Here is a 14,293-nt window from a genome sequence, read left to right as displayed (position 1 = left end):
AAAATTTACTGATATAAGCATAATATTTTTAAAGGTTATATTTTAATAGTCATCAACAGAAAAAGTGTTTTGTCATATAGCCTGTATGTTTTTGAATTATTGAAAAAAACTATCTTTCCAACTGAATATTTTTCTAGAGTCTTCTTCTGAATACAGCGTTATTTGAACAAATAGACTTTAGACGGCGCTGCCATAATACAGGAATCAAGTACGTACTGGTAGTTGTTAAATTAGCATTTTGGCTGTGACTGAGCTTAGTTTTAGTTAGGTCCTTAAAGATGTAATAGTTTTTTTTTTTCATGAAAGCTGGGAAGAATGCAGAGATAGTAAGAAATTTGTACCACGATCAATATCTTGAGAAAAACAACCTCTTGAGAAAAACAACCTTGATTTTACGAGCTGTTGAAAATAATTTTAACAGGACAACAAGAAACTCCCTCGTCGAACTTGCTAACGTTTGAAACTTTCAGCTGGACCCGTCCAATGCCAACTTGTTCAAAATTAACAACTTTTATTTTTTCGACTCAAGCAAACCATCAAGTGTAATAATAAAGTAGTATTTTATTTTTGTGGATAACAATTTGTTTTTAAAAAATATTATAGTTATTTACTATTATATTCTGGGTACAAAGGCCGTGTCTAAAAGAGATCAGATGAAAACTGATGTCGAAGTCTGGAGCTAAATATTAATAAAAATCATAAGCGTAAAAGCGGCACCTAGATATGCCGGAGTTTTTCGGAAATTAGTATTTTTTAAAAATCGCCTTAAATTTTAAGAATTTTATCAGGGAAAACATTTCGGAAGCACCTTTTTATGTAGAATTTACTGGTATAAGTAAAATACTTAGGCTAATAGTTAAATAGATGTCAACAGAAAAATTGTTATGTTATGTGGGGAACCATTGAAAATAACTTAAAGGTACCTTTCCAATAGTATAACATGCGTGATATTGCTTTCGAATCCTATTCTGAATACACTTTGACCAAACTTACTTTGGATGGCGCAGTCATAATAGAGGAAACAAATACGTACTGGTAGTATTTAAATTGAGATTTTGGCTGCTAGTGCGTTGAATTTTAGTGCGTTGGTCCTGAGGCATGATATTTTTTTTAAATAAAAGCTGTGAAGAATGCACAGATTCTGAGAAAAAAACAACCTCTTCAAGACATTTTTGGAATATTGAGACTCAAAATACTAAAATTATCACCAAAACTAATCAGTCCAGACCAAATAGGCATAGCGACTTACAAAAGTAGTGGTTTTACGAGCCGTTCAACATAATCTTACCAAGTCAACGCGAATGTTAAAGACAGCAACCTGACCGAAAAGAGCTAACATTAGACAAAAAACACGAATGCAAACAACATCGCAACAGAAAAGGGCATAATATTGCATGTCAAATAGATTTTTGCAAAGGGACTGCTGGCAGTACGAATTTGTTTTCTGTATTACCGACGCCGGACCATCCAAAGCCAACTTGTTCAAAGTTAACAAGAAAGACTCGAGCAAAATTATACTATATTACTGGAAAATAAATTTTAAAGTTGATGTTAAGGATTTAAAAATATGCATGGTGTTCCATATAAAAAAACTATTTTTCTGTTAATAAAACTATTTGTTTTAAAAATATTATGGGTGATTTTTTTGGAAATATTTTTTTAAAATGCGCATTTTAGAAAAACACTCTGCATCCCAGAAAAAGGAGAGATCCATTTAAAAATGTCTCATTTAACCTACGCTGTAAGTATTATAAACATTCACACTTCGCGCATTGTAAACCGAACTAAATCCCCGATAGCATAACACCATTCACTTAATTCCGTCAAATTAAGACGAATCTTCCAGGAGTAATTAAAATTAACGGAGCAAAGTTTTCGATTCTAATTAGAAACAATCGCCCCCTTTTTGTGGTTATTCGATACGCACATTTAATTGTCCGACAACACAAACGCGCTATGCAAACCGAATCAGAACGATCCCTAACCTGTGACTCGATAAAGACGAGTTCGCATCATGTAAGGGCTGGTGCGATGCAACCCCTTCGTGGGTGCCGGCGTATAGTCGTGGTACATGTTTATACGTAAATTCCGAATCGGCGGGATGCCGCGCCGTGACTCCGGAGAACTCCGGATCCGACCACGTTCTCTGCTAGGGAAATCGACATTGATCGGCCAAAGGCGAACCTTGCGTTCGGGTAGAAACGCCATCACGCCGTTGCCGTTTTGTCAACACTTTACCCAGACCCAGCAATAATGTCATTGCAGCGATACAACCCGCAGGACAAATTTAATCCGCTATCGAGCGGTCAGCCAAATTGGAAACTATGAACATATTAGAATTTGTATATACGTTTTGGCCATAATTTTCGATTTCAGTATTATTGCAGAACGAAAACATACGGACCAAATTCCAACTCCAACGTTACCTTTCTCGCTTGCTCTCTGATGCTACTCTTCCTTAGCAGACGGTGGCAGAACGCATATACAGGCGATGCAGTAATGGTGGTTATGTAACCCACATGGCAGCTAATGTTAATCACATTTCCAATGTACATTATATTGTCTATTAAATATTTATTATTGACACTTGAAGGGGGTGATTCCTTATATAAAATAAAGGACAGTTTTTTATATAAACAATAAAATAATACAAAACACATTATCTCCATATATAATTATGAGTGGACGGGATTGAATCAGTCTAATTCTCTATCATTCTTCTTAACTAAATTTAAAGAAAAAATTACGCAATGACATGGAAAAAAAATAAATTTCGGTTTCGTTTATTAATTAAATTTTTTGTGGTCTCCGGCATTTTTTTCATAAAACTCACAGTTTCCAAATAAACATCAAAAAAAATTTTTGATATCTTTTTTCAAAAGAACTCGAACCCTCTCTATGTGATATCGATAAAACTGTTCTTTTGAATATCCTCCATACAGTTGATGCATCAGTATTTAATTCTGCTGCACTATAAAGAAAAATGGCTTTCTGATATTTGCAGTGATATTCATCATTTTTAGCAGTCTTCTTCATAGTCATGTTCTCAAATATCGAAAAACATGTAGCGTGGTGTGCTCCAGTGCTACAGACTAGAATCTATTTTGCTTTGTATCCAGTAAACCACAAAAAAAAACGAAACGTATATCGACAAAAATCGATTTGCCTTGAACTCATTTTCCAGAAGTCTTGGTATCCATAATCTTACATTTTTAACTCGCAAATTATGTTATGTTAAATATATAGAGTGTTTCTTGATAATAGTTATATGAATACTACAATGGTTTTGACGGTTTGCTTTTATTTATTATTTAAAAATGACCGTCAAAGAACTCAAATACTTTTTGAGTTTCAAGTCGAGCTGACAATTCAAAAATATATTATACTGGCAAACAAACTGTTAGTATTCAACTTTCTTAATAAGTACAAATATGCACTTTTCCTGATTCTCGCTACTATGTTTATTTAAATCCAGAAATGTCCACTTTTCACATTAGAACAGATTCAGAGTTTTTTTTTTTTTACTTTTTAACGATTCGTTCAAAATCAACTAAATCCATTTCAATTTGGAACCATAGATTACTCTAAACCCATTTATACTAGACGATTTTTTTTATTTATAGAAATATAAAATATGAAACGCATACTTAAATCATATTATAACATTTCTATGATTGTTTATTATTTATTGATGATTTGGATATACAATGGCAACCTAGAGCGACCAAAATGAATTTGAATTCTTAATTAATCGTAAATTGTATTCAGTGGTCATTTTAAAATTCGTTAACTGTTTTTAAAAAAGATTAATCTAATAGTAGTAGTTAAAATTGATAAAAATATATTGCAAAATATATCAGTGAGACAAAAATCGCTCTAAATTCTCATTGTGAATGTGAACGTATCGTAAATCGATCGTTCTAAGTAAAAATAAGTTTTAACCCAAACAAATCAAACCTAAGGAAGAAGTTAAAAATAAGTTTTAACCAAAACAAATCAATCCTAAGGAAGAAGTAAATACTTTTTACAAAACTTCTGCGTATAACAAGTGTTACAGTAGCCTGTGGAAGTTTCTTTGAAAAATTAAGTAACTGCTATACAAACTAAATTCTCTGCATTCTCTGCAAATTTTTTGGCCGACTAAAATTTGAAAAATGCCACAACAATGGTGAAGTTTCAAACGGGTTCAATACTTTGGCATGCGCAAGATTAAGGAGATATTGTGTCTAAGGTTGTACGAAGTAGATTTGAGAATGCACCTTGAGCGATCTTAATTAGACTATCCTATTACTAAAATAACAAACATTGCTTTTCAAGATGCCAAAGTGTTATACGCTACAGTGAACCCTTTGACGTTTCGTTTGCGCCCTTATGGTATTAAGAAAAACCTAGATATTGCGTGTGATGCAAATGTGTATATAAATATCCGAGAAGCGACGACACTTAACTATGAAACCTTTTTTTTTGTGTAACTTATATTATTCTAACAAGTCGGAAGATGGAACACCTCGTATTAGTGCCAGACACGAACACAAGGATTGAAAGCGGTGAAGCACAAATAACATGTGCCTTTTTAAACGTTTGTGTATTATATAACCGTATTTCGCAGATTCTCGATTCATTCCCTTATTGTCCTCTTCATCCGTAGAGCTTTGATAATACGGATTGTGTTTGGATCGCACAAAATGTAGTAGCCAGTATAAAAAGCTTTTGTTATTAGAACTTATTCGTTTCGTTCCACCTTCATTGGCTTGGTTTGGTAGTGTAACTCGAACAAAAGATCAAGTTGCCAAATGGACCAAAGTTCCCGGAGGCCAGTTTTTGAGTTCACTATGCACTATGCTTATAATACGTTTTTTTCAACGTTTTCAACCAATAACATTTGTCGTTCCAAAACCGTGTCGCGTTAAACAACCAACATGACCGTTGATAGGTTTCAGTTTCGATGTTGCATTTTTAGAAAATATGCTCAGATCTCGTTAAATGTTCTGCGACAAGTGCAGGTTAAGTGTGTAAAATTTTCTTCTCTACGAAAATATTATGGCTGTCTGAGACGCATGAATTTATATCGTCTTTAGGTCAGTATATTATTTACTAGCCCTATAGTAGTACAATTGTATTAGTTGTTTCTCCTACAATACCCGCGTGTGTACAGGGAGTTCATTTGGTTATTTTCCATTCAAATATGTCGCAAATAAACAAATACATACATACAAAAACATGCTCTAACCTTAAAGTTTAGCGATAAACTTTAAAATGAAAAAAACTGTCTGATTATTTTGTCTACTACACTGCAAAAGATTTCTGAATAGGTTTAATAGAAACATTGCTAATCACATCACTTGTGTTATATTTGACCATAGTTAGTTTTGGTTAGTTCAAATATGAAACAAACTGATTAAGCGCTCTTATTACTTTGTCTGCTAGAACGCAAAAGGTTTCCGATAGTGTTCGTTACAAACAATAGGTTAAACAATCCAAATTACATAAGAATGTGCAACTTGTTTTTCTTTTAGCACCGCAAAATGTTCTTTGTTTTCAAAAAAAGATGCATGTTCCACATTCATTGTTCAATAAGTTACAGGTTTATTAATTAATTAAAGTCACTTCACAGACGTACTGAATAACTTCTACTTGCAATTTAACGATTGCTTGTGATTTTCTTTACCACAGAATGGACTACATTTCTTACATTACGTAATTTCTATCAAGTACAGTGTCGTGGATAATCCCAAATAAACACCTTTATTTTCTAATTTAATTATTCGTTAGACAGCCTTTGACCAAAAATCCCGACCCTTCTGAGAGCTACGTAATTAGGTCAAGTGTTGGTCAGTGTATTTGGTTACTATTTCCTATTTTTGTAATAGAGCGTTTTTGATAGTTTTTATACTATAGGCGAGTTTGTTCCTGCTCTGTGAGCCATCTCTTACAACATTTTTTCCAGACCACCCTATTCAAAAAAATTTGTTCTTCGATTCCTCTTCTCTCCAAATCTTCCTGAACTTGCTTTATCCATTTCTCTGGAGATCTTCCCCTTTTTCTCCTATACGGCGACTGGCAATTCAATTTCTCGTTTTATTTCATTGTTGTCCTTTGCATCCATGATACTCTATAACTTTTTCTAAGAAAATCCATCTCTATCACTTTCAGTCATGTCTACGCCCCATATTAACATATTTTGCACAATACTTTTACGTATTCTTAGTTTTCTTTGTTTATGATGTACATTATTTAATCCCAATAAAGAATTCAATTTACTGATGGCTTTCTTTGTTTGATTGAAGCCCTAGGATATATGACTTTTGATATTTGGTTAGTTTTGCTATAATTTATTTTTAAACTAAAAAAATTCGTTTTAGATTGTTTATGGTGTAATGTGTTATAGGTGAGTGAAAAATTACCGACATCTTTAAGCAAGCAATTTGGGATGGTTACTCAGATGGAATAATTTTGATTAGTTTTATATAATCTGTCTCTGTTTTGACCGATCCTCCCCAATAAAACTTTAACGATGTTGTTACCTATTTTTATTGGATAAAGTCATTAACAAAAAATTCTTACTTGAATGAGCCACAAAAACGCCAATATCGTCGTCATATATCATAGAGTTGTTTGAAAAATGGTGTTTAAGTACCGCAAAATAGACAAAAGGCAAGTAATAATGGAATCACACAGATTACGCACTTGCAGATTTGATTCCCTTCAAGAAATTAAAAGAGAAATAAGACAACAGATCCATAATTTACTCAGGTTAATGTATGAAATCTAGAGTCATGCTCCAAAGATTATTCCCTTCTCTATAAAAATATCATACCCTCTTTGGGTGCATCAAGTTTTACCATACTGACGCTAATAACTATTTGGATGTTGCAATTGGAAGGTACAATTTTTCCATTCAATACGGGGATATAAAGGTAACATACGTCTGTATTTTGTTCAGGTGATACGATGTTCAAACAATATTGACGTTAACTTAGACCTTGTGTTAAACATGATCAAATAGCAAAATGATTTAGATTCTGAAACATTTCGTAAAAAGAAAACCACTTTGTATACTACATGGTATACCCGTCCAATGAGGTTCACAAAAAAAAACGAACAAACCAAAACCGCCAAAACACGTTCCCTCGCTGTATTAAAGGAATAAAACCGGCTAAAGCCATTCATCTCCTTTTTCGAATGAAATTAACACAGACAATGAGAGAGACCGAAAATAACCATCTGTATCGATTTTGCGCCCTTTGAATGTCTCAGAGTTTACATAAAAAAATATTGGCGTAGGTGGGGATCGCCAGCGCTGAATTCAACGCCGAGCAATTAGCGCTCTTTGACTTATTTGCGACTGAGTTATATCCGTAACGAAAAAAAAAGCAAAACTCAATACTCAAAATATTCTTAATATGCCCGTCCTACAGAAAGGGGCAGGAAAATTGAAACGTTTCTGATTCGCATACATGGTACATGGAATTGACAATTGTAAATTTTCATTGCATTTTCCAAAGCGTTCGTTCACTTTAATTTTAATATATTGTTGACATTTCAGTCCTAATACTCTTAATGTTTCAATTTCTATTTTTTCAATAATTCTGGACCCATATGCGTCCACGTAATATTAAAATAAAAACTCATCATCATCATCATCAAAAGTCACAACGAGCAAAATCGAACTAGGTATTTGAAAACTAACAAACCTTTTGGTGTGGATGTTAATCAATTTTGTTCACCTCTCAGCCTCTTGTGTGCATACGAACTTTTCCTATTACCTCGGCTGTAATTATATTCGATCGCGCTGTAATAGAACTTTTTCCTCAATGTCATGCACAAAAGTAACAGTTGATATTGAGGTAAATTTTAAGATGTAATCAAAAAAAAATTAAAATTGCCGAGTATTTGCCGAGCTTTTTTTTAAATTTTATAAAGCAATCATAGTGTCTTGAACCCTTTTCATACATGTATGTTTATTTTGTTTTGATAATATATTATCCAACAAGTATAGTAAACGGCGTTTGAGTATTTAATGAACTAGTGACTTAAAAGTTTTACCAAACGTGTTTCATATATATACTTTTTCTAAGACCGTTAGTTTTTGGGTACATTTTGACCGTCAGAATTGACAAACGTCAAAATTCAAGACGTGCGGTAAAATTTCCGAAAACATCCGATTCTCCCAGATCCGTGCGGTAATATCCTGGCTCCGATCCGTGGGAAACGAAACTGACGTGGAAAGTGACGCTTCCCGCACTCTAGATCGATGCATAATTAGGTGTTTTACAGAAGGTAGTAGAAAAAACATTTACGTTAAAATAATTATTTTACGAAAAGTGGACGACCTAGTGTTTAGGTTAAATTTTATTATTTTGTATTCAAATTGTTATTATTTTGTTTATAAAATTTAAATAACTGCAAGGTTTCTTGAGTAATCTAAAATATTAAAATTTAATGTTAATAATAATAAAATCAAAATATTAAATAAATCTTTTAGTATTTTCAATATAAGTTATTTTAAATTAGCTTTAGCTTTTTTTAAAACTTCGATGCTTAGGCATTTGACTTAAAAAATTGTCCTAATAATATTTTGAGAATTTATAAAAAAAAACTAAAAAAATTATCGAAACGCTTTATCTCTCGCTTTCCGATCTGTCTTAAAGCCGTGATTAAAATACTTTTGAAGTATCTGGCGACGGTAACTAATAAAACTGACGTCTTAAAGTGACACTTGATCCGTGCATAATTGACTATTTTAGAGGACGGAGTATAAAAAAAAATATTTCTATCCGTTGCCCTACTTATCAAATTGTTTCGCCAACTTGTTGAAGTCTACTATCAGCTCACTTGTTCCTCGCTGTGTTTCGTCCCGCTCAGTTACTGTCCACTTTAATAATGCTTCTGGTTAATTAAAAGCGTGAAACGTGAACTTAGTAGAGCGTGCGTTTAATTACCACTCCGGGGGAGTTTTAAAATAATAGGGATATTTTTAGTGCAGCGTGGTGATATCGTGAAATTATTGCTTAAAATTTCACAAATTTATTATGAAACAAATAAACTTACTGCAACCTGATGTTTTGCTGTAAATTTGAATTTTGTACAAAAAACTTCATTTTAGACGTTCATTTTATATACACAGCGTGATTCACGGCGAAAGGATATTAGTGTCTTATAGGAAAACGTAATAAATATACAGGGCGTTCCAGTTAAAATACTAAAGATGTGTACGTGCTAAATGTTGCATATACATTTTCTTAATGTAAAACGGATATTGTCGGTTGATATATCTTTTTTCATTCCATTATTTAAAATATTTAGATTTTATTTTTGCTATATTAGTTCTTAGTAAAATAATATTATATTACTAAGTTTAACATGTGGAAATTTGGTCCTTCTGAAATTATGAATGTAGATCCTGCAAAATTTAATAAAGAAATGAAAATATAAGAACTCATAAATTCGTTGCGCGTTGCACAAAACGGTGTGGTAGTTTTTCTTATGGCTTCGCTATATTTTAACTTATTTCCACTTGTTCTTGATGTAAATCACAAAACATTAATTTCCTTGCCAGAACAAACTTTTAAAAACTACTCCACTACGTTTTCCTTGAAACAATCAAAATGACTATACAACTTTATGTTCGGTGGGATTATGAAATAATCTTTGGGTTAAGTACAGAGAAAACCCCCTTGTCCACACATTTTTCGAAACTGCTACAGCGTTAATTGCATAAGAAACTGTTGAAGCGTATGTAACCTTTACTTGTTCTTTGGTTTACTTAATCTAAGGTTATGTCGATTACATATAAAAAATATAGTCTGTGCTGAGCCCTTCGTTTTGTGCACCGCTTGTGCGGCTTCTGAATCTTTTATTTGCAATCCCGTTAATTCCTTTAACTACACCATTCACCAGAACAGAAACTAATGCAAAATACAAAGTTGTTTTAAAGGTGATAAGGTAATAATGATAATAACACCAACATCAATAGAGCTGTTTCAGTTTACACTCCTTTAAATGACTTCCAGACCTATTTTTTGCGTTTTTTTTTTAACTAAATTGGGAATGCAAAATCAGCGAACACTGTAAGTGCATGATTCAGCTAATTCAATCTATGGTTTGTAACGCAAGTTTGAAAGAAAATGTTTTTTTTAACTTAAACACCTAAATTTTCGTCAAAGAATAAATTAGCTTGTCCACTCCCGACCTATTTTACTGCAAGAAACATAAATTATTCAGATTAATGATTATCTAAGGTTATGTTCCATTTAATTGCAGTATTATTAATAGATTCGGCTCATTCCTTTAAGGTCCAAATACGTAAGCTTCGAGCATGGTCTAGTAATATGAGAGGAAAATCTAATATCGGAACAAGGGACTAGGGGTATCCGAATGGGTCGGGATATAATTCGGATCCTGTGTCAATAACGTATTTATGAACTGGAACAAGATCTGTTAGAGAAGGAACTTTAGATGTTAATTGTTTTGACTAAACTCTCCGAACTTTTGTTTTACCATTCGGGGGAAATTTCATATCGATCCGGAATGCTTTGTTAGATTTTCAGAAGCTGAAGGAACTGAGCTCCTCGTTAAAAATTGATTAAGTTTTTATTAGTTCGTTGCGAATTTTAACGAGATTGTCGTCTTAATTAGATTTTTTTGTTGTTACGTTGAAATTGATTGAAATCCGAAAGATCCTTTATGTGCACCAGGGTTGTAAATTTATGACCCGTCGCGTTATTACGCAAAGTTTTGATTTATTGATACAGTTAGTTTAGTTCGCATTTTTCTTGGCGATATTTTTAATTTAAAATATTCTTGAATAAAATATTTTTTCATTTTACTATTCCGCTGTGTATATTCTTATATATGGTATGAATTTCATAATTTTGTCTATATCTACAACACGTCGACATGTTGACATTCTAGATGACGCCAACTCAAACCATTTTTTAATGGAATGAGTGGGTATAAATTATGCTGACTTAATTTTAAATGCGGTCTTGAAAATTTTTGAAGTAAATGCGGCAAAATCTGGATAAAAAATTAAATGTTCATAATGGCGTGAAAAAATAAAAAATATAATTGAAGAATATTTTTACGTACCGTAACGTAGCCAACGTCGCTCCCAAACCCACGACTAAAGTACCGGCAAAGTCCGAGGCGGCTAACGAAGCTAACGACTTAAACTGACAGTTTCCGTACACTTGATCGTTGCATAATTGGATATTTTAGAGTAATGAATCGAATTCAATTCTGACCCTCATGTCACTGAGTGAATGTATTCTTGCTGTTTTGCAAAAATGTACCCAAAAGTTAAAGCTCGTAGAAAAAGTATAGTATGCAACACTTTTATTGAACTTCTTCAGGCAATAAATCAAAGCCGTGACTAAAATGTATGCAAATTTTACGACGGACAATTAATTTTAAATTTAGGACAGTTAACAACAAAAATATAGTTTTTAAATTCTGCATAAGTATCTACTGGTTCAAATCAAATACAAAACTTCATTATCATTACACCTATACATTTACTGCCTACACACTGATCTATAGTATAGTTGTCAATGAAATTTTCTGAAACGGAGTTTGCTTCGACATTTTTCGCGATAATAAAACCGAAGGAAGACCGAAGAGAAACGCAACACATGGCATGACAAAAGCAAGCGTCTCGAATGGAATTGCGGCAAAGGACAATTCAATCAAAACTATTGCCATTCCGAAATTTACCCTATTTACGAAGGGAAACTCAAAGGCCCCGTACAACCGCGAGTTTTGCTTTTAATTTGAGATAAGCGGCCGTAACAATAGGAAGCTCTTATCAGTTGGAAGTCAACTACGGAGACAACACATAGTATGCCCTACTTTTCTGGTCCATTCATCCAGTTTATTATAGCACGAATTTGACCTCTAAAGGCATTCTCGGAAATGCAGTTTGCTTGTTTTATTGTAAGGATGTTCTAAAAACGCTTTTCAAAAAATTGTTGAACGTCCATCGAATTAACACCAAGAAATTTTAACATGTCACCCCTCAAGAATTTGTTACAAATGACATTCGACAGTCAACCATATGTTTCTCTTTATTCTAAACCGTAAACCCAAAAGATTTCATTTGCGTACTTTAATTTTTCGAATTAGCTTTTCATCTCATGACAAACCCTTCGCTTGTAATTTAAACTGGTCCTTAAAAAGAGTTGAGGAGTTTACAATTAAATATTCCAGAATACTGATTGGTAAAATGAAGCTAAAAAAAAAAGAAACAATGTACAGACAGTATTTTTTGTTTAAAATATTTTTACATTAGATATTAACAACGGCAGATTTGAATTATGTTCTATTATATATTATTATGCTATACACAACACCTTTGTGTTAGACTTAATATACATATAGTTAATTTTTTTAATTTGTCCAGTTGCTACAAGTTTACATATCTTGTCTTTTCTTGTATTTTATTTACTGCAGTGTGTTAAAATGGGTAAACAAATATTTATTGCGGCAGTAATAATTTTGTTACCTGTGCAAGAAACAAAAATCTTTGTTGGTTAGGTAAGTGAATTCTGATTTAAAGAAATCAAGGAAACTTTGAACATTTTCTTTATTAGAGAAGTGTTACTTTTGGTTAGTTTTCAGCATTGACAAACAAAAGTATCCTAAAACAGTAAAAATCATTTTAGTAGCGAATACTATAGAATTAACATAAATTTCTACCAGAGAACTCTAGCAAACCAAAACCAAATTCAGCCAAAACTAAATAAATATAAACATAATTTGTCAAAAAAATGTTACATTATTAAAAACAATATTTTTTGACAGTTTCGCATTAATATTTATTGGAGATAAAAACTACTACTCTAAAATTTTATCATTTCCTGAAATTCTGGTGGGAATATGGGGAAATGCGTCATTAAGACTTTTCTGGAGATTGTTTAATGCAGTTTAACTCGATAACATTTAGTAGGATCGTCACAATATTTAAGAACGAGCCATAATGTTTAATATTTTTATTAGAATTGCGAAAATTATCTGCCGCAACATACTCTGCATGCGAAATCGTATCCAAATATAATATGCGCCATAACATATAAAAACTTTCAAATTAAAATAGAAAATTGATTCTACCACTACTCGGATATTAATAACTTCAAGCCTGGCGATTCAGCCAACCTTTGATATTTTTGGATTGTAATAAATGGCTTATTATTACAGATATCTTACGTGCCGAAAATTTAACATAAGACACCCGAGTTAGGACTTGTTAAGAAATACAAATTTTCTTATTTTGGAGCGCGAATGACTCAATGTTTTGCTTATATAATGTAGAACTTAAAAACTGCACTTCAAATTGTTATGAACGAACTCGATTTGCTGAGAAATTCTACAATTTTCTACATTTTAAATAAAAACTATAAATGGCTAAAAGGAATGTTGGAGCTTGGATAAATAAAATATTATAATTCATTACATATGTGTTAAAAACTTAAAAAATAAACGCTTGGAGAATTAAATATAGAAAAGAATTATATGTTTTTTATAAATATTTTTTCTCTAACCTATTATCTAAGGCGTTTTTGATATTCACGAAAATTCAAAGTTAGAAAGTAGCATCATTTGAAAGTCTTGGTTCTGTAGTGCTAGACTGTGCCAGTCGATAACAATCCAGATTAGTTTGCTTTTTCTAAAAATCAATTGTCTTTTATTATTAATATTGTATTGTTATTATTAAACTCTGTTTCGTTTTACCACTAGAAACGGCAAAACGAGCCCTCTGATTGGTTCTGTCAACATTTCCAATTCCAATTTATCGCTCCCTGGTGAGTACGTGTAAAGCACAAGGTCCCAAATGTTGTGACACCCTTGCCCAGCAATCTACATCCCCACCACCAAAAACGAACACGTGCACCGTGACAGTGGCACGCGGTATCGACAACCTCTACGCTGGAGGCGAACGCAAAAATAAATTTCCATGACCATTTCAAGTTGTGGTATTTAGTTTGAAGTGTTCCCATTTAGCGCTTTTTTACCTTGTTTTCTCACAGGCATATCTGCGAGCGTTCGACGCCGTAATAGCAGCAGCCTGACAATTGTACACTGAACTGTCACTAATACGATCACTTTTTTCAATACACACAGTTCGATTATTTTGTGCGGTAGGAGTGCCGTTCTTATCCCGTCATCGATGACACAAATGGCGCAATTTAGATATATAAATTAATAAACGCAACGCCTTACTTCCAAAATATAAGAATTTCGATTGATATTTTTGCCAGCGACTGTGTCAAACAACCGTGTTACGATAGGGTGGACC

The 14,293-nt window shown here is 32.8% G+C and overlaps 1 protein-coding gene across 3 annotated transcripts in view; it reads right to left on the bottom strand.

The window, feature by feature from the left end:
- Window positions 1–14,293, bottom strand: part of LOC132700633 (disks large 1 tumor suppressor protein) — a 413,177-nt gene extending 398,884 nt beyond the window's left edge. The window contains exon 1 of one of the 3 annotated variants that reach the window (XM_060668085.1): window positions 14,010–14,293. In XM_060668085.1, coding sequence (XP_060524068.1) covers window positions 14,010–14,028 — 19 coding nt within the window. In that variant the 5' untranslated portion in view covers window positions 14,029–14,293. Of the gene's footprint in view, window positions 1–1,738; window positions 1,744–1,985; window positions 2,103–14,009 lie in introns of those variants that run through there. The other 2 variants (XM_060668083.1, XM_060668094.1) reach the window with 2 other exon arrangements.

Source organism: Cylas formicarius, unplaced genomic scaffold (genome assembly GCF_029955315.1).
Source record: "Cylas formicarius isolate icCylForm1 unplaced genomic scaffold, icCylForm1.1 PGA_scaffold_4__25_contigs__length_36172078, whole genome shotgun sequence".
NCBI lineage: Eukaryota > Metazoa > Arthropoda > Insecta > Coleoptera > Brentidae > Cylas > Cylas formicarius.
This window is presented reverse-complemented; position numbering and strand designations above follow the sequence as displayed.